Source organism: Lycium barbarum, chromosome 7 (genome assembly GCF_019175385.1).
Source record: "Lycium barbarum isolate Lr01 chromosome 7, ASM1917538v2, whole genome shotgun sequence".
Lineage (NCBI taxonomy): Eukaryota > Viridiplantae > Streptophyta > Magnoliopsida > Solanales > Solanaceae > Lycium > Lycium barbarum.
This window is the reverse complement of record NC_083343.1, coordinates 4,532,837-4,560,507: the sequence shown is the minus strand read 5'-3', so window position 1 is coordinate 4,560,507 and position 27,671 is coordinate 4,532,837. Positions and strand designations below refer to the sequence as shown.

The 27,671-nt window shown below is 34.3% G+C and overlaps 2 protein-coding genes across 2 annotated transcripts; both read right to left on the bottom strand.

The window, feature by feature from the left end:
• Positions 1-240: 240 nt before the first annotated feature.
• Positions 241-11,240, bottom strand: LOC132602957 (probable cyclic nucleotide-gated ion channel 5). Its single transcript, XM_060315785.1, has 8 exons — positions 11,087-11,240; positions 8,783-8,869; positions 7,024-7,609; positions 6,164-6,376; positions 4,988-5,295; positions 3,260-3,371; positions 2,120-2,356; positions 241-1,137 (listed from the first exon to the last, which is right to left on the bottom strand). The coding sequence occupies exons 2-8, from the start codon at positions 8,839-8,841 to the stop codon at positions 442-444; spliced, it is 2,211 nt and encodes a 736-aa protein (XP_060171768.1). The 5' UTR covers positions 8,842-8,869; positions 11,087-11,240; the 3' UTR covers positions 241-441.
• Positions 11,241-15,019: 3,779 nt separating this feature from the next.
• LOC132602956 (1-acyl-sn-glycerol-3-phosphate acyltransferase BAT2, chloroplastic) lies at positions 15,020-24,885 on the bottom strand. Its single transcript, XM_060315784.1, has 8 exons — positions 24,725-24,885; positions 23,639-23,682; positions 19,249-19,324; positions 17,705-17,902; positions 17,219-17,625; positions 16,956-17,057; positions 16,163-16,470; positions 15,020-15,413 (listed from the first exon to the last, which is right to left on the bottom strand). The coding sequence occupies exons 1-7, from the start codon at positions 24,771-24,773 to the stop codon at positions 16,255-16,257; spliced, it is 1,092 nt and encodes a 363-aa protein (XP_060171767.1). The 5' UTR covers positions 24,774-24,885; the 3' UTR covers positions 15,020-15,413; positions 16,163-16,254.
• Positions 24,886-27,671: the final 2,786 nt, after the last annotated feature.

Here is a 27,671-nt window from a genome sequence, read left to right as displayed (position 1 = left end):
GACTAAATTGAGACGGAGAGAGTATTAGTTACAGTAATTAAAAATAATAACTAACCTGCTGTCACAAATTAAAATTCACTATAGTGTAACGAGATATCTTAACACTATTAGCATTTATAATTTAAGGATTCCGGTAATCTTTTATCAGGCACCTGAGCTCTCTACCAAAGACTTTTTTAGCATATGTAAAAAAATCACCTAACTTTTCTTTTTCTCTGCTAGGATTTGGAGGGTCAATAGTTCATATCAACATCATATAAATTTTCATAAATAGCTATAATTCCATAAAGATTTGAATAAGGCCATACTAAACATATTTAATTACAGAATATTCTTGCAAGTAACACTCTAATCATAAAATTATACATGGAAGCCTCTTTGCAAACTCAGAAGTAAATAAGTTAGAACCAAAACCAAAATGAGCAGATATGCAAACAAAAATCAATCTGCATCGGCACTGAAATCAGGCTCTGGAGGCTTTTGCAGCTTCACCAACTCCCTAGCACTCTTGAGATTTCGATTCCTATGAACGCCTCGGAGAGCATTTGCTGCAAACTTCGATGCCAAGAACGTTGCACGGATACTATAAGTAGCGCCACTAGAATTGCCACTAGCTGCAGCCAATGCCTCGGCTTCTTCTTCTTCCTTCCGTTGGAGTTCCATTAGTTTCCTCTTGGTGTACCGCCTCCATGCTGCTTGGATAAAGCAAGCAGCCCAAGTCCTCCATTGCTGCGAGTAGAACCGGAAGGTGTGCTGAACCTGCCTACTGTGAAGTCGTCTGAACTGACTGGCGACGAATTTCAACTCGTCTGCTGTTAGAGCAAAAGCCTCGACTTCCGTCAGAGCTTTCACCGTACGAGTAGAAGAGGGGAGGTTAGAGCCGGATTTCGGGTCTAGTGCCCACGTTAAAAGTTCCTCTCCACAAAAATCGCCTTCTTTCAACAAACCGCGATTGAAGAAACCACTTCTCCCACCATCGGTTGTCACGCTCTCAAGGCGACCTCGTATGATGAAGAGCATCTCATCCACTGGATCTCCTTCTCGAACAATGTAAGTATTCTCGATATATAAACAGGGTTTCAGACGCTCACAAATAGCATCAAGTAACCTTTCATCCATGTTCTCAAATAAAGGAACCTGAAATCAATGACAAATAAATTATTAGTAAAATGCAACCAAATAGAATCCATCTCCAACAAGAGTTGGTAACAAGAAGCCTGTTGTGACCACCAAGGGTTGTGGTTGGTTGGATAGGATCCCTCCACCTTTGACCCAAGTCTCGGGTTCAAGCCCTGGGTAGGAAAAGTCCTTGCTTCCCCTTAAATAGGCCTTACGCGGCGCCCATTCGGATTAGTCAGTGCTCCAATGCGGTTACTGAACACCGCGTCGGAAACCAAACAACAAAAACATACCAATGTGATCCCACAAGTGGGGTCTGGGGAGGGTGGGGTGTACGCAGACCTTACCCCTACATTTCCAGGGTAGAGAGGTGGTTTCCGATAGACCCTCGGCTCAAGAAAAGCGTTTTCAGAACAGGTTTGAAAAATACAGGAGTAAAAAGCTGGGATGAAAAAACAAAAAAACTACTTGTGCACTTGTGGAGTGAACATTTTCACTAGTTTCATTATCTCATTAGTGTGTAGGAGTAGAAACAAAACATGAAACAATTGAAACAGCAGATATGAGAGAACAGTAGCTTCATAATCAGCCTCATTAAAGAAGAAGAGCTAAGGCATTTTTCCACCCAAAAGGGCTTGTGCCGCTTATCAGTTTTTTCTATAGGGATCTCCTTGAGCATAAAACTCTGCCTGTGTGAGCTTGCTTACATTGCCGGTCCCAAGCTCAGATAAAGGAGGAGGGTTGTCAGCCAACGTAAAACTTGTCATGATGAATCCTCATAATACATATTGATATGAAATTAGCTTAAATGAAGAAGCAAGGATTCATGTAGCCGACCCCAACTTGTTCGGGACTGAGGCGTAGTTGTTTTTGATGATCTCTTTAGCATAACATGCCATCACCATCATCAAAAAACATACTCCAATCTCCGGTCAAAGACAAGTGGCTAAAATGTGCGTAAATGTAACAGAAACACGAGATATATAGGTGTGTTGGTTACCCTCTTCACTAAAGCCAAACAAAGATGACGCTTGATATCCCTCCTAAGATCCTTGGGCAAGCTCTGGACTATATTCTCTTCATCCACTCCACGAGTTTCCTGCCACTTATACTGATCATAGCGCCTAACCCGTTCTCGGAGATCTTGTGGGAGCAACCGATGATGCATCCACTGTTCTGAGTCACGCCTTTTAACTCTCATCTCTTCGAGTCGAATAGTAAGAGATTGTAGATACGTCTGTGACAGCAAAGCACCAAATTCTGAGCGCAAATTTGTCAGAGATATAAATGATTATGCCATTACAAAAAAACTCCGAAAAGAATGTGAATGCCATAATATAGATACCTTGCAAATAATAACAATGACATCTACCTTAGAACTCAAAAGCTTCATGTCAATAAGGCACTTAATTATGGACTTCATGGTAAGAGAGGCATCTTTAAAATCGAAACTTCCATTAAATTTTACTGTTGGTCCAATAAATCCATTTTTCGTCAATTATCAAAGTCAATATTATGAATGAGCATTATTCAAGCTTCATAATAACACTTAATATTGACCACTTTGCATGAACAATTTTCCAAGAAGTTAAAAGTTGTGCTATTCCATATCTTCAGAAAGAAATGCAATGAGTAACTAAATCCATATCTTCAGAAAGAAATGCAATGAGTAACTAAATACAAACCTGCAAATGCATAAACAGCACTTTCGAGCTAACTCTTAACGCCAAGCTCCAATGCGCTTCATCCTTTTAATAACTAATCCATCCGTCCCAATTTATGTGACACTCTTTCCTTTTAAGTCAATCCTAAAAAGAATAACATCTTTCCATATTTACTAACAATTTAACTTCAAAATTCCCATTTTACACTATTTGAAATGATTTATAGCCACAGAAATTCCTATGGATTATTTTAGACCACAAGTTTCAAAAGTCTTTTCTCATAAACTCAATGCCCAGTAAAACAATTTCACATAAATTGGGATGGATGAGTATTAGTTACACATTTCTTATGGTAGCACCCTCACATTGACAATGACCATTGCATAAACATTTTTTGATGAAGAACTTATGCATAGCTTATACAAGCAAATGAAACTGGCAGTCAGGAACCTACATTTCTCACAGTCCATCATTACCTGCATGTTACCAATCAATAACGCAAAGAGAATGAGCCCAAGTATAGCCAATCCTATAGAGAATATAGACTCCCCGGGATATGTGCTAGTTTCAAGTCCTTGTCCAAGGGTACTGCATGGGCAGAAAAGAACAAAAAAATGAGATTACCATTAAATGCAAGTTTAGCGGAAGTCAATTTTCAAGCAATTTATACAGCATTTAACAGGTATGGCGTACTACATTCTACAAGTATTTGTGCAGTAGATTATGCAGTGTCAGTAGTAGGGCTATCAAGCATAAATAATGCATTTCAGAGTGCTTAAAAAGGATCATCAGTTTCTCACTTGATAAATTTTCTGTTATAAAATCCAATTTTTGAATCTACGGCTCCCTTTTTTTTTTTTTTTTTTTTTTTTGACAGTGGTAACATTGGTATTAATAGCACTAGGGCAGTGCTGAAGCCATATTTACAGAGGAGAAGTCCCCGCAGCCAACAAAAATCCTAAACAACAGTTACAATTGCCCTATAAAATCTATTAAGGAAACCTCCTCCTCTAAGTAGCATTCTTTACACCAAAAGTGAAACAAAAGTAGACACTTCATCTTAATATCCTGCACATGATCCCTATCATCAAAAACCCTAGAGTTTCTCTCTTTCCAAATTGTCCACCAAATACAAGCAGGAACCAATCTCCACCATTTCTTCTGTCTAACTGAAACTCCCAAACTGTTCCAGCTCTTAAGCAGATCAACAGTGTTTGCATGCACACACCATTTGATCCCCACAATATTGAGAAAGAGCTGCCACAGTTGAATAGTGAAAGAACAATGAAGAAACAGATGGCTATTTGTTTCTGTGTAAGATTCACAAAACAAACATCTGGAGCATACCTCGAACCCCCTTCTTCTCAACCTTTCTCGAGTCAAAACTGCCTGCCTAGCCACCAGCCAGGTGAAATATAGAACCTTTGTAGGAGCATTAGTCTTCCAGATAAACTTCCACGGCCAGTCGACTATCTGATGAGCATAGTTGCTGATTGTTAAGTAGGCAGCTTTGACTGTGAAGGCCCCATCTTTGCTTGGATTCCACAGCAGCTTATCCTCTGCTTCTGATAACCCCTGGAAGACTTCCAAGGTCTTAAAAAACTCCACTACTCTTTCAATTTCCCAATCATTCAGATCCCTCCTCGATGTAATGTTCCATCCTTGCAATCCCTTAGCTGTAGATAAATGATCATTTGGAGAGGTAGAGATACTGAGCAAATCAGGAAAAAGATCTTTCAAACTTCCATGCCCGAGCCAGTTGTCTGCCCAAACCAAAGTCTTTCTTCCATAGTCCCAAGTTATGTGACACACTTTCCTTCTTAGTCAGTCCCAAAAAGAATGACACCTTTCTATATTTAGTACTAACAATTTAACTTTTAAACTTCCCATTTTACCCTTAATGAGATGATAAATAGCCACATAAATATCTGTGGCTTATTTTAGACCACAAGTTTCAAAAGACTTCATTTATTTCTTAAACTCTGTGTCCAGTCAAACACCTCCACAACCTCTAAAGCCAGTAGGTCCAAAAAAAAAAAAAAAGGAAAATTGGTCAGGGAAAATAACTTCATATACCAGTCATTCTCACTAGTGAATTTATACTTCCAACCATAGATAGAAATATTAACCAAGAAGATGAAATACAGAAACAACATAGCAATCAAGACAAACACAGTATAGCTGAGCGTTAAAAATAAACTCACCTCAAGTTCTGCAGCCCCCACCACAAACAATAACAATATTTAGACACAAATTTCATGGAGTAAATGATGCCAGACGACAAAGCCTGATCGAAAATCCCGAAATCAAATGGTGAGTCGTCACCACTATTTGCAGGGCAAGCATCGTTTAAAACTTTGTCGCTTATGTTGCTCCAAGTATTATAACCCGTCATGTACTGATTGCCACAGTACAAGAAATTAGTTTTGCATGTTGAATTGTTTTTACAAGCTCGCTGCCAGCATGTATCGTATCGTTCCACAGATAGCAAGTACCAAAAAGACCCAACTATCTGCAAAAAATACATACAAAAAGGAAATAAAAGACATGCTTATTGAAGCAGAAAGAAGATCATGATCATACATTTGGACCTAAAATTCTAGCCTTTGTCATCTTTCCGGAATAATAAAATAAGATGTGAGAGTCAACAAAGATTAACAGATCTATGAACGATATTTCACATGATCCATGCAATTGACAAATGTGCATTCATTAGGCTCATAGATCTAAAGAAGCCATTAGGACATGACTCTTAACACATTCTAAACTTTAACTTACAGTAATCAGACCAACGCACACTGTGCAGTTTATGTTTTCTATAACCCTGGGGTCCGGCCAGCTTGCGCGCACCTCGATTAATTCCATGGTATACCTGCTACCTCCCATCAGCAACAGGTTTTAGGTAGCTCTGTCCACCAAGGCTTAGACAGATGGGAAGATTCACCTAGTGTTTTTTGTCTCCACTGGGATTTGAACCTGGGACCTCATGGTTCTCCCCACTGTGCAAATGTATTTTCATAAGTGAACCATCCCAAATTCCAACTCCGGAAACAACTTAAAATGCAGACAATATATGTTACAAGTGAACCATCGGTCTAATTAGAAAACGCCCAGCAATTGAACTGGAAACACAGAGGATGCTGTCTTTTTTCCAATATTTTACGATAAGAAAATGAAAGCACTCTAGGCCTTTTGACCCTCCCTCCCCCAATCTATACTTAGCTAACCCCACTTCCCCTGCATAGACAAGAGAAAAAAAGAAAGAAAAAAATGACACAAAAACGACAAACAAATAAAACACACAAAAATATCATAGAGACAAAAAAAAGATTGCTTGCAACATGATATCCAACATTTCAACAATCTGATGAGTAGCTTACATGACTAGCAAGCATGTACAATAGCAAATAGGCAGCAGCACCAGCCCATGCGGTTTCAGCAAAAACACCAGTAGTTCTTTTCAGTTCCGAAGTTAAAGGTATAACTCTGACAAATCTGGGAATGTACTGAAGCAAGATTATGTAAAGCAAAGCTTGCTTTGTAGTTAGGACATCAGAACCTGTTGAGCTCTGCAAGAATCTCCACACCACAATCTGCATAGATGCATAAAAAGAAAAGTGAGTTAGAATACATAAATTTGCCGAATGATAAGCAGTTCTATGCTCTGATTCAAAAGGAAAAAAAAGAGAAAATGATAAAATGGGTCGCTTATGTTTGAGGGTAAGTTCAAAATAGTCCCTCAAGTATGCACTTAGCAGTTTTAATCCTTTAAGTTTGCCAAAAGTTAACACTTCTAGTCTTTCTTTCTTAAACTCCGTGCCTAGTCAAATGGTGCCACATAAATTGGGTTGTAAATCATCTCAAAAAGAAAGTAAGGCTTGTTTTGGACCACAAATTTCAAAAGTCTTACATTCTTTCTTAAAATTCCGTGCCTAGTCAAATAGCGCCACATAAATTGGGACGGAGGGAGTAACAATTTAAGTTTAAACTTTCCCTTTTACTTTTACCTTTAATGAGACTATATAGCCACACAAATCTATAACTTATTTTAGACCACAAGTTTCAAAAATCGTTCCTTCGTTCTCAAACTCTGTGCCTAGTCAAACACCTTCACATAAATTGGGATGGACGGAGTATCTTTTTCCGATCTGTGACCATCAGAGGCATGGTAGATTACTAAAGCAAATAAAATTTCCGAATCGGAAAATGTCAAAGAAAAATATATAACATTTCTGTTAACCTGAGGCAAGGGTAGCACGGCAAGAAAATCGATGATAAAATAGAACCGCAAGTATCTTTTAGCAATCTGTGCAGGATCTATTACAAGTTCACCCCGTCCAAAAACTCGAGATGACGGTGCAATATAAGCCGTGCGAAACTGAAGAACCATGTGAATAAGATAGAAAGCATCGATCACTGAACGTAGGGTAGTGGCTATGGCAGATAGCTTCCTATCAATCTGAAGGCAATTCGACTTATTATCAAAAACCGGAAGGTAGAAAAACAGCGGATCCACAGACACCGCTAGAATGCATGATACAACAAACAGCTTGTTCCATAAGAGAAGGAATTTATCTTGAGGGTCGAAAATCTTCTTCTCTGAAACTTTCAGATCTTCAGGAAATACAGCCCGAGAGACACCAAAGCCGAGTGATCGACCAATTGATTTAAGTCCTTCAGAACCTTTTTTCACTCCTCTCTTAAAAGACCTTGATGGACTGCTAGTCGCATGGCTTGAACGTTTTAAACCCTCAATGTTGAAGCCACATGTATTTGTTGTTAGTGATGCGGAAGGAGAGGATAGTCTCGAATCCAAGTCATCCAACCTAAATCAAAATGTGAAGAAGCAAATATTAGATGCCGAAAAGAAGCTAAGATAATCATGGAAGAACAATCAACAGCGACAAAACTTGCATTGTTAATGTTAAATCTCCTCATTCAGCAGACTTAAATTGCTATACTGCAACAACAACAACAACAACAACCCAGTGAAATCCCACATCTTGGGGTCTGGGGAGGGTATAATGTACGCAGACCTTACTCCTACCAAGGTAGGATGGCTGTTTCCGAGAGACTCTCGGCTCAATAGAAGCATAAAAAGGGGGGTCAGATAAGGTTAAAAGATTTAAAACGATATTGCAATGAAATAATGCAAGCGACACAGTAAAACAGGATAATCAAGGAATTCAAAGCGATATGGAAATGCAAATCACGAAAGCGGCACAGATAAAATAGAGTAATCAAAGTACAGAAAGTAGCAAATAATAACTTAAATTGCTATACTGCAAAAATATCATATCTGCTTCATTGTCTTTAGGGCTTTTTTCATTTTTGGCCCGTCGGCCGAAATTATTTACGGGCGCTAGCCAAAATACACAAAATATTACATATGCTTATGTAAACAATATGTATAAAATAAGTATATATATTCTTGATATACATAACCTATACATTTGTTGGCTATTATATAACCTATACATTTGCTGGCTATTATATTTTTGAGCGGTCCAAAAATGTAACTATCCCTTATCTTTAACTACTAGGCCTGAGAATCCTACAAATGTCAAATTAATAGTTAAAGCCTCGATAAAATTATGTAGCCAATAAAGGTATTATGTTATCCATAAAAAAAACCAAACCATATAGGTCCCGCCACTTTTTCAACAGCTAGCACACATGCATCGGCATAAACGATTCATCCAATCACCCTTGATCTTTTAAGCACTCATACCACATTAATGTGAGATATTGCATATAACAAGGAATTAATCTCCTTATCAAACAAAAAAGATGAAACAGACAGCTAAATTTAAAGTATTAAACATAATTTTTAAAAAAAAAAAAAAAAAACTCATTTCATTAGTATTATGCCTAACTTAACATCTGAAGGTAGGTAAAAGATACAAGTGAAAGAAAAGATACTTGGCCTCAGAAGATGAAGGAAAATCAAGTGAAAAGAAAACAAACTAGTAACCTTAAAGGGGAATAAATTTTAGTACCTTACAAACTTCTCCCGCTGCCCCCCAAGATATTGGGACTTGGAACCACAGTCGAACATTTTGTCAAGTCAAACACATATACAGTCACTGCAGCGGAACATAAAATTTCAAGTTAATCATAGAGTAGAGAATAAGCTAGAGACGGGAGTAGAAGTTTGAAAATATGTGAGAGCAATGTCTCTAGGTGTTTGTTTAATTACTATTCCCCCTGTCCCAATTTATGTGACACTCTTTCCTTTTTAGTCATGTCCCAAAAAGAATGACACATTTCTATTATTAGTAATAATTTAACTTTAAACTCCTTATTTTACCCTTAATGAGATGATTTATAGCCACCCAAATATCTAAGGCTTATTTTTTACCACAAGTTTCAAAAGTCTTCTTTTCATTCTTAAACTTCGTGCCCAGTCAAACACCTTCATATAAATTGGGAGTACATAATTAGAATCGTTGGATAAGTACTCAAAACCCTGTGAGCGTCCGTTACTTTTAGCCACAAAAAGTTCAAGACATTAGAACAACTGCTGGCAGGATGCCTTGCATCTTACATTTTTATTCAATTTCAACAAAACCAACAAGGAGATGAAAATGCGTGAAATTTGTTTCTCACGAGGAAATTTTGAAAAAAGAACATAACAAGTTAATGCAAGCACCATTTTTATTTTCTTTTGCCAAAAAAATAAGAAAACCCAAATAAGGGCAAGTCTAGAGTAATGAAGAAGGTAATTTGAACAAATTCCTCTCCAACATGACAATCTACTTGAGTAGTGAGCTGCCATATAGTCTAAAGTTTCTGTAGTCAAGGAAATGGTCTTGGCTCCAATTCTGATAACCCGAGTTCTAAATAGTCATAACAGCAATCAAGCCAAGAGGTCATGTTTCTTTGGTTTAGCTTTCTTACCAAGCCATTTCATCTCAGAATACGTAAAGATTTCAATTGTCAGAGCTTAACCTACTGAAGCTCAAATGATGTATTACCTTGATCCACTAAGTTACTACTTCAGAGTACAGTAAAGCTGCTAAAAGTTAGACTCTTCACTCTTGGCAATTAAACCAACGTAGCAGTAAGCAATTAAACCAACATACCAAAGTGTACAAACTTCAAACCAAAAAATAAGAAGTTTGCATTTTTGGAATAATCAATAGCAACTTCAAGATGCAAATATCCAGATACTAGCTCAAATACGCTATAAATAATATCCCTTAACTCGAACTTCAATTTCCTACAATTTGGTACTACATCAGTAAGCCTAATCATCCCCTCTCTTTAATTAATTTCGATAAAATTGATCCAAATTTGAACAAATTCTAAATCTCAATTTCATTTTAACAAATTAATAAAATGTCATAATAATTTCAGTATACTCATCATGTAAACTAATTCCAGATGAAGTCCATATTTCTATAACTAAGCTCCAATAAACAAAAACTCTTTTTATCTCTACACTAAATGACAACAATTCCCTTTGGATGTAACACATCAAGATTGAATTTTTAGTCAAACCCTTTTGATATAATCCATCTAGATTCAATTTTTAATCTTTACGAACCACTTTCAGATGCAAATTTTATAAGTAAACAGATAAATTAGTCAAAAAAGGAACAGATTATAGCATAAGGAACAAAATTACAGAATAACTTGAGCATACTCATGTTGACTGAGTTTACATTTTTGGAAATATGAATAGCAAAAATCTCCATATGCTAGCTCAAATACGCGATAACTAAAATCGATTAACTCGAACCCCCCGCCCCACAATTGTTTTTTATTTTTTTTTACAAATGACCCAAATTTGGGCAAATTCTAAATCCCCTTTGGATGTAACGCATCAAGATCGAATTTTTAGTCAAACCCTTTTGATTTAATCCATCAAGATTCAATTTTTAATTTTTTTTTTTTACTTTTATGACCACTTTCAGATGCAAATTTTGAAAATGAATTGATAATTTAGTCCATAATAGTCTCAAAAATAAAATAAAATAAAATAGTCCATAATTCTACAACTAAGCTCCAATAAGCAAAACCCTTTTTATCTCTACACTAAATAATAACAATTCCCTTTGGATGTAACACATCAAGATTGAATTTTTAGTCAAACCCTTTTGATATAATCCATCAAGATTCAATTTTTAATCTTTATTGACCACTTTCAGATGTAAATTTTGTATGTAAACAGATAAATTAGTCCAAGAAACTAAAAAGATTCATAATAATGAACAAAGTAGTAAAGTAAAGAGAAACATAAATCACAGTGGATAATTAAAATATATATGAGTATAGTAGATCAGAGAAAAGGGACTTACAATTGAAGTTCTTGAGGAATTTTAATTCATGGAAATAGATATGGAAGAAGAAAAGGAAAATAGTGGGGTGTTTTTGTGGGGTGGTGGGGTTAAAGAATGAACAAAGATGAAGTCAAAATAGACACTATATATCTAAACTAAATAAAGAAAGAAAGTACCAAAAGCTCATAAGTAACAGAAAACACAGTAATTTACAGACTGAAGGAAAAGTTGGTAAAATGACAGCTTGTCATACCCCCCCCCCCCCCCCACAACCCCTAATATATTTCCAATTTTCCTTTATTTTATTTGTAACTCTTTTTTTGATAGATTAAAAAAAAAAAAAAATGACCTCTTATTTTGACAAGGGGTTCAAACTTCAAAGTTTTACCATGATGGAATATTGAGGTGTCATAACACGTGAATGAATGAGTTGTATAATGATGTGCCTATATTTTATAACCTTTTAAATGTTAGTCAGACTCCAGATAAAAATATATTGAATTTCAAATATAAATGAATGAAATTTGGCTTGTTAAAGTCAAATTTCAATTATGTATGTTTGAAGTTCATTTGTACAAGCAATATATCAAAGATTAGATAAATTTTGTAATTTCATACTCGATTTCAATCGTAACGGATTTAGGATTTTAAGTTTTATGGATATAACTTTTAAAGTTCTAGTGTTGAACTCGTTTTATTTTTAAACTTATAAATTTATAACTGTTGTTCATTACAATTCTAGTAAACTTTTACGCAAATTATATTATGCATTTAAAGTACTGTATTTGGATGAACCTGATGTTATAACGCTTCAGCTGTCTTTGATTAGGAATTGACCCTAAAGAGACGTTTGAGATGAGAAATGCTTTAAAATAGACAATCCTAATTGAAAAGGACGATAATGACTTTAGTAGATGGATAATATTAAAGTCTTATTCAGTTAAGACTTATCATTAATATATAATGTTAATTTTATCCTCTAGTAACATGGGAAAATGAGCTAAAAGGGCTCTTTGAATGAAGAATAGGAGATTTCTATTTCTTTTTTTTTTTCTTTTGTTATAAACATTTAATTAGGGGTTAATTATGAAGATTCCATGAAGAGATGGGGTTGAATTAAAATATTTGTAAACTTAGGGTAAAAAATTAAAAGGGACTCTATCCCCCTAAGTTTTTTTAATTTACACAAAAGCCCCTAAGTTTTTTTAATTTACACAAAAACCTCTAAATTTTTTTAATTTACACAAAAACCCAAAAATAAAAGCACTTTTTACCACAAAAAAAAAAAAAAAAAAAAAAAACCTGTACGTTTTTCTCTTAAAAAATTCGCAAGCAACTATTGGTTGCTTAAACAACTCCTTGTTGCTTATACAATAACCTTGTATCTCATTAAAACTAGGTAAACAACTAGTAGTTGTTTAAATAAATAAAGGTTGTTTATAATAAACAACACGAAGTTGTTTAAGCAACTCATTATTGCTTATACATGAACTCAATTGGAAATTAATTGATTGATCACAAATGAAAATTAACTAATATAAAAACCTTGTTTCTTGTAAAAACTAGTCATTTGATGAAATCCAACTTATTAATTTTATCATCAATTAATTGACTATACTAATAGTTTAAACAAAAATTTACTGATCCAGTGATAATGGAATCAATGTTGTTTGATTATATGAATATTAGAACATCAACTTATTGACTTGATAACAATTAAATATCAAACGAGTCGTTCAATGAGTTATTAAACCCAACTTATTAATAATATCATAATTGATCGCAAAATTGATTGACTCAATTAAAAGATCAAAAACTTTTAACAAAACCCAAAACGTTGCTTACAATAAACAACAAAAAGTTGTTTCGACAACTCCTAGTTGCTTACAACAAAACCCCAATTCTTGTGAAAACTTAGCAAACAATCGATTGTTGCTTAAGCAAATAGTAGTTATTTATGTTAAACAACACGAAGTTGTTTATGAAACTGTTGGTTGTTTACATTAGAACTTATCGAACGAGTCATTGGATGTTCAATTGTTATCAAGTAAATACGTTGATGTTCAAATATTCATATAATCAAACAACATTGATTTCATTATCACTAGATTAGTAAGTTATTGTTAAACTATTAGTAGAGTCAATCAATTTTGCGATCAATTGTGATATTATTAATAAGTTGGGTTTAACCACTCATTGGACGACTCGTTTGACATTTAGTTGTTATCAAGTGAATACATTGATGTTCAAATATTCATATAATCAAACAACATGCATTCCATTATCACTAGATCAGTAAATTTTTGTTAAACTATTAGTAGAGTCAATCAATTTTGCGATCAATTATGATATTATTAATAAGTTGGGTTTAATAACTCATTGAACGACTCGTTTGATATTTAATTGTTATCAAGTCAATAAGTTGATGTTCTAATATTCATATAATCAAACAACATTGATTCCATTATCACTGGATCAGTAAATTTTTGTTTAAACTATTAGTATAGTCAATTAATTGATGATAAAATTAATAAGTTGGATTTCATCAAATGACTAATTTTTACAAGAAACAAGGTTTTTATATTAGTTAATTTTCATTTGTGATCAATCAATCAATTTCCAATTAAGTTCATGTATAAGCAATAATGAGTTGCTTAAACAACTTCGTGTTGTTTATTATAAGCAACCTTTATTTATTTAAACAACTACTAGTTGTTTACCTAGTTTTAATGAGATACAAGGTTATTGTATAAGCAACAAGGAGTTGTTTAAGCAACCAATAGTTGCTTGCGTATTTTTTAAGAGAAAAACGTACAGGTTTTTTTTTTTTTGGTGGTAAAAAGTGCTTTTATTTTTGGGTTTTTGTGTAAATTAAAAAAATTTAGGATTTTTTGTGTAAATTAAAAAAACTTAGGGGTTTTTGTGTAAATTAAAAAAACTTAGGGGAATAGAGTCCCTTTTACCTAATTTTTAGAACTGGAGTCCTAAATTCTTAAATAAGTAACTCAAAAGTCTCTTTTAATTAAATGCCCCTAGTAACATCCATCTTTTATTGATCTTTTCAATTTTAACTTCTACTCTCTTGTATTAGTAAACTTCAACCTTCTATGCTTTTGTTTTAGAAATACAATACATTAAATTTTGTATCACGTTTATTGTAAAATTAAGGCATTTGTGGAATAACTGCCCTTTTATCTTTGCAAGAATTACGATTAAGCTCAAGTTTCAACTAATCCATTACTATTATCAGAACGAGTTATAGGAGACATGTGAAGAAAATATTTTCGATGGCATATTTTTCAAGCAACACTTAATTAATGTAATAAACAAATAGAAGTGGAGGCAATTAATTAATCTCTTACGAAGGTGGAGTGAGATGAAGCTTCATTTTTGTTGGCCAGATTTGGGTCAGCTATGTTAGAGGGAAACATGTAGAATAAATAGATAGGACAGTCTCCATATTACGAGGCATAGTTATTAAAATAGTCATGTTGCAGCTTGAGGATCTGATTAGTATAATAAAATAATTAGATGTAAAGATTCGAACCTTGTGCTCTAAGTTGAAATAGAGTCGTACCAAGAAGTACTCAATCCTCAAAATATTTATCTCTTAGCATATTGTAGCATGTTCCAAAAGTTGGACCTTTAAAAAGTTAGCCCGGGTGAATAGCACATTTATTTCATAGACGCATACTTGACGATTTTTCAATGTCTAGACAGACTTTTCAATCCTCAAAATATTTATCTCTTAGCATATTTTGGTCATCTTCCAAAAGTTTGACCTTTAAAAAAGTTAGCTCAGGTGAATAGCACATTTATTTCATAGACGCATACTTGACGATTTTTCAATGTCTCAACAGAGTTTTAACCCTCTCCGATCCACTCTACCCGGGACAAAAAATAGAAACTAGCTCACCGGCAGTGTAAACAATTTTTACACTACTAGAGCAATTTAACCAGTTATAACACGTTATTACTCTATTTCCAGGTTACCAGCTTCATATAGTGTTAACGATTATCATAGGCTGACTTAATCAGATGGTGTAAAAATTATTCACAGTCAGTGCCAGAATGTAAACTTATATCTGGGAAATCTTCGTAGCCTTGTACGAACGAGTATTGGCACAAAAGGCACCCTATTGATGTAATGGCAATTGAGAAGAGCAGGGCAAGCAAACGAGGCTACTGCCAATCCCAACAAAAGAGGACACGGCCAATATTCACTTTTCAACCCCGACTAGATCTCCCTGTTGATTGATACAATATATCATTCAAGCATTTGAAAATGCAGAACCAGGTTCATGTCCTTTTTAGCCTGGATGAAACTGCTCACACTGTAAAAACCCTGCAAAAGAGGGTATAGCAGCATTTCAGGTGAAATGACCAAGGTAATAAAAGAGTCGATTCATATTAAGCGACATTAGATAGTTTGAACAATCAGAAATAAGGGCACAGTTAAAGGATGTACAATCCATATTTGAGAAGGGCATAGTTGGCAATTCGTTTTCTCTCAGGCAAAATCAGAACCACCAACACAAAGAACCAAAACAATGTAGTAGAAAATATATAATATATTGGCATCACATGAACAACTGCAGAAGGCACGGTCGCATGGCCAACATGGCTAAGTGATCGAATGAGATGCACTGTCATGTAATGAACGAACCTACCCAAACCCCCACAACCCAAAAAATAAAAGAATACCTTCATCCATTTCTCATCTTTCCCCCCTCTTTACTTCCCAAATACCCAGTACAGGAGTTACGTTAGACATTCAAGGGGTGAAGCAACTACATTTTCAGTTCAAATTTTGTCCGAATGTGTTCTTAATGTGGATGATAAGTATAATGATTACACCATAGGAAACATGTTTCTGTAAATGTAGCTTGAAGCAGAGGGATAGCGATCATTTGCAACAATTGGGTTTTAACTTATAACCTCATTTTTTTTCTTCCAGAAAACGAGTTAGTAAAGTATATGTAAAAACTGATGCTGTCAGGAAAGGTATTAGATCAAATGAACCATTTTCATATTGCAAAATATTAAAGGAAATCAAGCTCAAATATACGAGGACAATTTGCTAAGAAAGCATACCTGTCTGCACATATTCCCTGAATAGTGAATCCTTAAAACTTTCGATGCTTAGGTGAAAAAGATAAGACGAAAATGCAAGTCGAGTAGATCCCTCAGCCTTGATGAACGAGCACATCCTTTATCACATTCCTGGCTTCGCTACACAGCACATCTGAATCATTACCTTTTAAAGGCCGGTGGACAACAACTTTAACTAATCCTGGATATACTCTACCCTCCAGCCCTGCTGGCATTATTCTGCCTGTGCCGGTAATAGTAATTGGAACCACAGGCACTCCGGTTTTGGCAGCAACGCTAAAGGCACCTTTCTGCACCACCAGCAAGAAAAAATTAAATAAGAGCTAAACAGAAGGCTAGTACACCTTTTAATGGGTTTATTTGCAATAAATTCTCGTAATCAATGACCCGAAAAAAGGATTAGCAGAATATGGTACCACGAGTTGATAATGGCCTTATGCTTAACAGCTAAGGCATCAAGGCCTTCCAAATTACTTTTGACATTAATTACAGGTCTACACTTGGTTGTATTCAAAAGATTTCTTTGCCCACTATTACTTCTTGCAGTCTACAAGCTGATATCTCCGATACAAACACACCAGATGGAAAAGGAGGAGGGGGCTAAAGACATATCTGAAGATCATATTTCTATTCTAACAACAAGCTACCTAGTGAATTGGAAACTTTCCAAAAGCTTATGCTGTTTTCCTCATTTTTAGGTGGGTGGGGGTGAGAGTGGGATGGGGGAGGAGATGGAAGAGATGGGGAACATAAGTTGTTTGGACATAGAACTTACCTTGAAAGGGCCTAACTTTCCATCTTTACTCCGAGTACCCTCGGGGAAGAAAAAGACAGATGCCCCCTTCTTGACTAGATCTATGCAACGCTTGAGACATTCCTGAATTCACAAAAGCTAATAAGAAAGTAGAATTTCAACCTTGCAATAGGATTCAAACCCTTCAAAAAAAGGTTAACATTGTTCACATACAACTGATTAACTTAAAAGACTCAGTATTGTTATGAGGATATATGTCATTAATCACATCAAAGATAAAGTACCAATTGACTTCTGCTGTCCATGCGCCTTAATGGAATCAGACCCATCAGATACATGGCCCATCCAACTATAGGAAATAGGAAAATTGCAGTTTTGCTGATGAACTTGAAACTTCTCCCAAGAATAAGTAATGTATATATGTCCAGAAAGCTCTGATGGTTGGACACATACACTGCAGGAGTATCTGGAGAAGGAAGATTCTCCAAGCCCTCAAACTCGACGCTATAAAATGGAGTAATGGTCAAGGTTGCCCATGTCTTGGCAACAAGATGGTGAGCCCTTCTACGGTATCGATCAAACAACAGTACAAAAGGATGTTGCACAAGCATAAGCACGAACAAAAAGATGCAAGACAAAGCAGTGACAGTGTAAAAGCCAATCGCTCTTACTTTTGACCTCAATTCTAGATCTGTAAAAGAAAAGATGTATCTCTGTAAGAGCGAGTCCAAGTGAATAAAAGAGATGGGTAAAACAATTTTGAAATGCACCTGACAGTGGATAAGCAGCACCAGCTGAGCTAGTATTAGCAAGTTCGGACCTAGCAATAATGTGTCTCAATGATCTATATTGTCTATAAAAGCTATTATTTCCATAACCGGTATTATACTTCTTTTCTTGGGAGAAAGAGTGAAGGGAGACACATGCTTGTCTACTTGTGCCCAAAGTTGTACTGCCTGGGACTGCGTCTGCACGAAACAAACAAATTAATTAGGAGATCACTGGCTGTTCAACCTCCAGCTTGACTGATACAGAACAGCAAACAAGAACCGGGATAACTATTCAACATCAATTACACAAAATAGAACAAAGAGTATGTGGGGAAAGCCTAATTGAATAATTCATCTATGAAAATCAAAGACTTATTTTGAAAACCAATTAAGTCAAGAAAATCAGAGTCAGTTTCTTCCAATGGTCTGAAAATAGAAGCGGTCAAGCGAAAGAAAGTTGATATCCAACTGATTGTGTTAGCCCAGGACTAGAACCAACTTTACTCTTTTTTCTGATTAATAACACCTTCCTTTTATTCTCAAACCAAACAAGACAATTTTAAGGTGGTATTTGTTTCTATTTTGCAAAAACTAAGTTGGGATTCTTTTTCCAATTTTTGCGAAAACTGTTTATCTGGTGGATTTTTTGCTAAAACAGGCAACCTTGTTTGGAAATCTACACACTCAATTTTTTGAATCTTGCAAAAACTCGGGACTTGCTATTCTGAGTTTGGAAACTTTCAAAATAAGTTACCTATTTTTCCAAAAACTCCATCAAACAACTAAACAAGTAAGTTTTGCAAAAACTGAAAGGAAAAAAAAACAATAGCTCTCTCTTTCCTAGCTTTTAAAAAAAGCTCTTCTCCTTTTTTTAATTTTTGTGGATAACCAAGATATCCTCGAGGGCCAGTGGCACCAGGTTCAAAGCTCGGTGGGTCATGGGCCCGCCCCCCTAACTTTCCTCCACTTAAAGACCAAGCTATTACCTACCTTATTCACTATGAACTCTTTTCTTCATTAGTATTTAGAATTTCCTGCATATCACTGGCAGGGCAGTTCAAGCATGTGGATGCAAGTTTAAATCAGCAAATTGACATCAAAATGCAGATTATTAATGAATCTGGTAGTTCATCCTTATGACTCGGCTGATCTCGTTTCCTTAAGATGACTAAGAGATTTCAAATTATTTCTGAATGTCTTTTTTAATTAGCAAGTCATAAGCTTAACTGGAACCACTCTCCATGAGCTACAGAAGTTATCTCCTCCTATGACGTAAATACCAAAAGTAGGAGTAAACAATCTGATTAGGACCCAATTTCGGACACAGTATTTCTAGCATTCCTTGGGGATGGGACGAACCCATAAAATCAGTTTTAAATCTTCAGAAAAGGGACTAGACGCTTTGTCTCGGAGTCGCTTAGAATAATTAGGACACCAACTAGATCAAATGGCCAAGATAGTTTTACACAGTTTTATTTGTTCATGATGAAAAGTTACTCATGCGATTCATTCTACAGGAAAACAATATTTGACAAAAAACTTACATAATTTTGTATTCCTCCAGATTGATTTCCTTAAAGAAGAGCAACAGGAGTAGTTTCCACAGCTAGCAGTCAATTGCTGGAATGAATTGTCGATAACAAAGTCAATTAGAGCAGTAGAATGATATTCTCTTGTTCATTAATAAAGTTCTACACCTCTCTTGTACTGGCACATACAAATAGAACAGGAGACTGAAGTTAGGCAAAAAAAAGATTTACCTAGCTTTTGAATGAAAACAAATTGTCAACTAGTGCAATCATAGTAATTTTGGTCTATTGATTTTTTTTTCCCCTTTACAGAGTCATGTACAGAGGGATCTACTCAGCTTTCTGACGAAATGGCAGCTATGTCTTAGACAGCTTTATCATCACACCAAACAACTTTGTCAAGATGTTGTCGAACATGGTAAAAAGGGCTGACAATGGTTGCGGGTAGAAGCGACATTAATGTGCCATCACAAAAGGCTTCTCTTCAACGTTAAGATTCAGACAGGTCTCCATAAACAACAATGAGAGAATACAACGGTTTTATAGAAGATAAAGCTAGTTAAAGGGAGCATTTGTGTTGGTGAAGGCTTTAAGAGAAACAAAACAATACATGTTTCTCTTATCCATCAATAATGCCAAGCTTGGGCATGAAAGCTAGCATGTCGTTGCTCAAGTCCCTTGGCAGCCGTAGTAGCAATGCTGCAGTTTACGTATTTAAGTATTTTACAAAGCATAAGATGAAATGTTGGCGATTCTGCAGCTTCTGGATTTTACAAGTATAAGATCACAGCTGGCATTCCATAATGCCTACATAGAATTCCTTTCTTTTTCTCTGAGTTTATTAACTGGATTCAGCATGAATCATGCAGTAATTAAACAGAGTAGCTGATGTCAAGTGCACTCCCTCTTGTTTCACAGAAATGGAATACCATTTACGAAAAATGATTGGATTCACCATAAACAAAGTAATATTATAGCCACGGACAGCAACAATGTGTGTGTTAAACTTGGATATGAACACAGAGAAATGATCTTCTCCTGAAACCACAACTTCACGGCTATTGGTTACGTGCATTTGAACATATTTTTCCTCTATTAGACATTAGCTTTTCTACATTCCTTTTGTGTTGCCAAGCATCATCCGCTTGCTCACAATTAGCTACATTTCAAGCATGATATTACCCAAAATGTAAGCGACCTAGAATGAGACACTTTTACAAATAAATAAGTTCTTCAAGAAGCTAATTTTGTCTTCAGCGACGCTCCCCCACCCCTTCTGTAAATGAATAAGCAACACTCTTATCAACAGTAGAAGCCAAATACCAAGTTATTGCTGGACATTAGTACATTACAAAAAAGGAGTTCATCCATTTACAAACCTTTTCACGATTGTATTGATCTAGTGAACTCTGTCATACATTTTTTTTCATATACATGAGTAAATTACATTAGAGAACAAACAATTTTAACCTTATATTAAAAGAACATGCGCAGTTGTAGCCTTGCCCTCGAAGCACCTCTAGTTCCTTTTCTCCCATGTCATCCCACAACCACAAGATGGATTGTTTCCAAATCTTCCTCAGTCATTTTCTGTGGTTTCAGCCCATCCAGCACCCAAAAAACTCCTTGACAGCATTTGTATCCCTACTGCACCCTAAAAATGTTCAGAAATAGTGATTGTCTAAGACCATCCAGAAATAGATGTGCTGTCCTCAATTTCCTTTGCATCACAACTATACGAATCACTTTAATATAAATATAACAAAAGCACATCTCTGCTCTAGCAATCTTGCAAATTAGGACAAAGGGAGCACCATTTATTTGGAGCTATGTGCTTGAATGGTGTAGATAGGTTTCTTCATTTCATCTATGCCCTCTCTCTTTATCTCCCCTCCCCCTCCCTTTTACACCCCTCTCCTTATTTCTCCCCATCTTTACACCCAGAAAACACCTCTCATGCTTCTACATAGACAATTCAGCCATTAATTAACGAGTTCTAGAAACACAAAATTTGAATGCAACTTCTAAAAATTCATCAATTATTAAAAGCTCATATTAAAATTGTATAACTACACAATGCATCCAATCAATTGGAAAGTGGAATGGTCATAATTAATGTCTTTATCACATCTTGTCACACGTGCATGTTGTCTACAAAAGCGATATTCCAACCTTATAGCATGTTAACTCACAATTCTTTCCATTTTTTTCTTTTTTGGATAACGAATTTTATAGTATCACAACTAATAAATGAGGGAAAATAGCTTCTCACAAGGAAGGGTCTTACGTTATGCTCAACATACTGATTGCTGATCAGCAAAGGATTCAGCCATGCAGAACAAAATCATAGTAGCATCACTCAGCTTAGATTCTACAAAAACATCAGGTAAATTCTTCCTAAGACTGTTGACTATCGGAGAGACAAATCGTTCAATAAGGAGAATGAAATTCTACCTTCCAACAGTTCTGATAGCATCCAAGATAGCTATCAAGGATTTGGGAACTTTCCAATCTCCTTCAAGAACTTAAGGAGCCGTAAGATATCAGTTCAAGAAGACTTGAAGGCCCATAGTATGCTTAAGTGGAGGTACAAAAGGAGGGGACCAAATTTCTCACTAAGAACAAGAATTAGCAACCTGCTTTATTTCCATTTTCAAGCTAGAGTAAAATTTAAGGCTTCGGCTAATAATAAGTAAAGAGAATCTATTTGATGTCCTACCAACTGAGTTCCACGTATACTTCGTCAACCACTATTCAACTACTCATTCGTAGGTTCAATTGACTGCTCGACATTCTGACTTTTTTCATCAATGTAGTACTAGCTATCATCATGACACTTCCTAGACTATGCTCTTTACTTCTTTTTCACTGTAAACACCATCCTTCCATCAAAACGATTCCCATCAATATCATGTATGTCCATAACCCTCAACATTCATCCAATGCAGCCTTGCCCAAGTGGCAATACTAAGCCTGAAGGTCCTTGAGGCATTAGGTTTGATTCTTCCTACAAGCATGATAGCTTTTCAATATTTGTACTTGTAAATTATCCCATTCAAACCGTTATAAGACCAACAATGTTATATGGAAGTGAATAATGAGCTACTAAAGTTCAACACATCCACAAAATAAGTGTCCTGGAGATGCATATGCTAAGATGGATGCGCAATTATACAAGATCAGACAAGATTTAAAATGACCACGAAGGTGCAAGTAACACAAATTGAGGATGAAATAAGGTCGCTTGAGATGATTTGGTTATGTTCTGCATTGATCTCCAGATGCACCAGTCCATGAGTGAAAGTTTTAAAAGGGACAAGGTAAACCTAAAATCACTGAAGGAAGTTGTCTCAAAAGACTTAAGTTTCTTGGATCAATGCAGATGTAGCGAAAAATAGGGCACAATGGAAGACAATATTCATATAAGCATACCAATTAGTTGGGAATATATTCTACTCATGTTAATACGTTCAATTTAGGTCCTATGCTTTCTAAGATCCTTCAGCCCTATCAGAGATGCTTATGCCAGTAGAAAATATAGAGAAATTCTAGTACATTTCATTTTTATCTTTATTTTGTATATTTTTAGCATGAGATGAATTTAAATAGGGAACATGTCAGTGAGGATCATATAGCCAATCCAGCTTGTTTGGGACTAAGGCACACTTCTTCTATAAATTCTCCCCTTGCATGCATAACATTGTTAGAACATACTTATTACTACCTCCGTCCCATAATAAGTGTCACCTTAGGAAACCAAGACATAAATTGACTAGTTTTTTCCAATTCTACCCTTAGACCAAAAACTAACAAGTTAAAGTAACATCTAAATGATGATTGGAAAAGCCACATAGTAACTTGTTATTGTTGGATTCCCAATGTCAAAAGGTTTACTACTTGTGCATGCTCTAATCAAGAGGAAAAAATAATTTATTTTTATTATATACGGGTAATTAGGTAAACTTCACATTGCATTATTGATTTCTTAATACGCGTATTTTTGGCTAAGACGACACTAATTATGGGACGGAGGGAGTAATTGATTGAACTTATTTTGAAATAGTAGATTTCCCTCAAGTGAACTACTAGTTTCATCGGTTTTCTTCACACACAAAATCCTTTAGATCTATTTATTCCTGTATTTGGTTTACCTTAGCGATTCAATGTAGAGCAATGACGAATCCAAATCACCAGCAGCTACACAGTTCAACATTTCAAACAACAAAATAAAACTGTTATTGGCAACAATGCTAGTGTTTGCAACCCTAAAGCAATTCTTTGCTCTTATATTACAACTATCAACTAAATTCACACAATTAAAAGTTTAAAACACAGTACACTGATGAAAAAAAATCTACTATGTCTATCAAAAAATAATAAACAAATTCGAAGAATTAGAAATTACTGGATGCAGAGATGGCAACAGCGGCAACTTTCCTTGCTTCTTCCCTAAAAAATAGTCGAATCACAGTGTAGATCAGAACAAGCTTTCACATAATAATACAACGTAATAGCTTCAAAAAAATGCATTTACACATTAAACGAACAGTAATGAATACGAAAAAACAGATAAATAAACTGAAAATTAGAAAATATATATATATATATATTTAGAGAGAGAGTGATTTCAGTGTGGATAAGAAGAAACTTCACATAATTTTACAACACAATAGCTTCAAAAAAATGCATTTATGCATTAAACAAACTATAATGAATACGAAAAAGCAGATAAACAAATCGAAAAAAAAATAGAGAGAGTGAATTACAGTGTGGATCAGAACAATATTCACATAATAATACAACGCAATAGCTTCAAAAAAAAATAATGCATTTATGCATTAAACAAACTATAATTAATATGAAAAATAGAAAAATCATTGAAGCATCACATGAACTGTAATGAAAATGAAAAAAAGTACAAATAAATTTAAAAAAAAAAAAAAGAAAATCAAAATCACAGTGCAGATCAAAAGAAGCTTCACATAAAAATACAACGCAATAGCTCAAATAAAAAAACACATTTACGCATTAAATTAACTATAATGAACACGAAAAAACAGATAATCACATAATAATACAACGTAATAGCTTAATTTACACATTAAACGAACTGTAATGACTATGAAAAAGCAAATAAATAAATTGAAAAAAAAAATTGAGAGAGAATGAAGGAAATGAAAATTGTTGAATTTTTACAACACAATAGCTTCAAATAGATGAATTTAAGCATTAAACGAACTATAATGAACACGAAAAAAAACAGCTAAATAAATCAAAAACATAAAATAAAATAAAAATATAGAGATATTGAATTGCAGAGTGGATCGAAGAAGCTTTCACCTAATAATACAACGTAATAGCTTCAAATAAATGCATTTAAGCATTTTTTTTTTAGGATTATAAATTAAAATTCAATTCGAATTTTTTTTTATAACGAGCATTTTTACAACGCAATAACACAAAAATATATTGAGAAAGAGAGAGGATTTACAGGAATGAAAATTGTTGAATTTTGATTGGTAGAAAAAAGAGAGTTCCATAGTTATACGAAGAGCATTTGAGAGCTATTATTATTATTATTATTACTGAGATTGAGAATTGGAAAATCGGAAAATGAGCGGTGGTTGTTATTTATATAATAGAGATTAAATTAAATAGCACCTCGGGAAAAGTGAAAGCCTTGGAGTTGATGATTTTGCAATTTGGATTAAGCATAAATGTAATTAGGAACGAATATTCATTTCTCTTTTTTTTTTCTTTTTTTTTTTTTAGAGAAAAGAAAATCTAAAGGGCCCGTTTGTCCACGAGAATTATTCACTTTTTTTTTCGGAATATTTTTTTAACTTTTTTCACTTTATGGCGTTTGCTCATAAAAATTTCAAATACAACTTGGAATTTGAAAAATAATCAAAATTTGTTTTTCACTTTTTTTCACTTTCAATATATTCAAACAACCAAATATTTTTTGCAAAAACAACTCTATCTTCAACTCGAATTCCAAAATTTCAAATAAAGTGAAAAATATTTAGTTTTCATGGCCAAACGCCTACTAAATTAAATATAGGGTGTGTTTGGTATTCAATTTTCACATGTTTGATCAATCAAAATATTTTCGAAAAAATATTTTTTCTAGAAAAATAATAAGTTTATTAAAAATGAGGAAAATGAAACAAGTTTTATAAGTGACATTTCAATTTCATTGTTTCATTTCCACTCACCCAACGGCCCCCAAGCTCCACCCCTTGACCATCACACTCCCCACCACCTCCAAACTCCCACTCTCCACCAGTTCCACCCTCATAATATTTGGCTAGATTACATAAAAATATTTTCGGGATAATGTTTTTTTGCTTACTTACCAAATATTAAAAAATAAATGAGAAACTCACTTACTTTTCAAGAAAATATTTTCCTCCATCCAAACACAACCTTAAGTTATACTTGGGTCATACATGTATTAACATGAAAATGGGATCTTTAGTCCTCTTACAATTTAAATTGAAGAAAATGATCTTTTCAGATATCTTATGTGCTTTCTTCATATCTCTTATGTGCTACGAATGAATATCTCTCGTAAAAGAGCCATGAAAAAAAGTTTGTAAAGACTAAAAAACAATTTCTCCCGTATTTGGTAACCAGATGATATAATTTAAAGTTCAATTAAGAATTTTTTTTATAACGAGCACCTTAGCCTCAGTAGACCAAGAGTTAATCTCTTATATGATGATCATTTAAAAATCAAGACATAAAAATGACTTAGTAAAATTTTTATTTGTTTTATATGAATAAAATCACTCATATTTTACTCATCTTCGCATAAAATAACTCAAAAGCACGAGAAATGATATAAGACGGTCCCTTAAGTTTGAGAGTTAATATGCCTTTTTCCTCTAAATATATTTTTGTACATATTTAATTCTTGAAATTTATCAGAATTAAGTATTTTTTATCTCATATTAATAGCGGTAGTTAAAATTAACGAACAATCACGGAAGACTAGAGCTAGATTCTTCTTGTGTGTATTCTTCTCCAAACCTTTGAAATGAAATGTAGTAAATTATGCCACGGGTCATCAATCTGTCATTTTCATGCTCATCGTCAAATCATTGAGTTTGGTACCAGTTTATTGGGCTAAGCTACTCCAATGATACTATCTATTTTGGATCAAGCTACATGATTTTTCTAATATGTTTCACACCATTATAGTCGTGTGTGTCCATGGAATTAGTTCCTTGTTTTCACAAAAAACTTCGAAACAGTGTTGGTTATATATTGGACTGCTTTTAAAAAAAGAAAAATTAAATATAAGTTTCAAGTTTGAAAAAATTGTTTTGACTTGTTTTCAAGTGAAAAAACTTTTCCAATTACAAATTAACTTTTTTTTTTTTTTTAAACTTGAAAACATGTCTAAATATATCTTGAATTTCTAATAGATATACTTTTTCAATTTTTAAAAGATATCACAATTTTTATGTCCAAACCTCAGTATCCTACACTATATACGTAACTTTCCGATTATTATTTACCGATCATTCAAATAATAATGTGGACTTTCCCCTAAATTATTTAACTAAAGTACTTTCTCATCCATTTGTTTTAGCATTTAAACAAAGCCAAATACATAATCTTGGTGAACGTTTTAGTCGCACTGACTCATGTTGTCGCATCACTGATTGTGCAAATCGTAGTGGCATTTTGGCATCTTACTATTTTGTCTCAGGATAAATAAGCTTATCCTTCAATTTTTCTTTCCCTATAGACATTTTAGTTTTAGTTATTATTTGTATGTTTCTTTCATAGCAATTGGATGCAATCCAAATATATGCAAAATGTTAATTAGCGCTCTCTTGAAAACGTACGTGAGAATATGAAAGAACATAGTATACTTGTGTTTAAGATGTGAGTTAAACTTTAGAGAAATGAAACAAACTGAACACTTAAATCAATCGTAGCCTAAAAAAAAAAAAAACAATTGTGGAAATACAAGCTTGCATCATGGAGATGTAGTTTCAATTGTCACATATTCTTTCTTTAATATATTTATCATTTTTTTATTTTCATTTGCGCGGAAGCGATAAAAGAAAGATCTTGTTTTCTTGATCTCCTGTCCCCTTTTATTTATGTCAAATAGTCCAGAAACAAATTTCTACCGAATAAAAAGATTCCAACCTATTAAGTAAAAAATTGTTACAAATAATGAAGAAACTAACAAATTCAGATATGAAGCAATGTAAATAAATCAAATTTGCTAGCTGAATATTCGATTTGATACCCTACTAGTAATTCTCCCTTCTTTTCTCTTATGCTGAATCTTTGATTTTACGCTAAAAATAACATTTCTATAACATTGGAAGAGATTCACAATTAACTAACAAAACAAGTATTATTGTGCTGCCTAATCTCTTTTTTTTGGGTGAGGGTACAATGATCTAATATCA

Bases quoted from the DNA above. Each gene is read 5' to 3' on its own strand.
- LOC132602957 (XM_060315785.1), bottom strand. From the start codon at position 8,841: ATGTTCGACTGTGGTTCCAAGTCCCAATATCTTGGGGGGCAGCGGGAG. The intron at 6,377-7,023 runs GTTAACAGAAAT...GCATCTATGCAG, and splicing joins CCGTGCTACCCTTGCCTCAG to ATTGTGGTGTGGAGATTCTT. The intron at 3,372-4,987 runs GTGAGTTTATTT...CTGCCCATGCAG, and splicing joins TGGGGGCTGCAGAACTTGAG to TACCCTTGGACAAGGACTTG.
- LOC132602956 (XM_060315784.1), bottom strand. From the start codon at position 24,773: ATGGAACTCTCTTTTTTCTACCAATCAAAATTCAACAATTTTCATTCC. The intron at 17,903-19,248 runs GTAAGTTTTTTG...TGTTTCGTGCAG, and splicing joins CTGGAGGAATACAAAATTAT to ACGCAGTCCCAGGCAGTACA. The intron at 17,626-17,704 runs GTGCATTTCAAA...TTTCTTTTACAG, and splicing joins TGCTGCTTATCCACTGTCAG to ATCTAGAATTGAGGTCAAAA.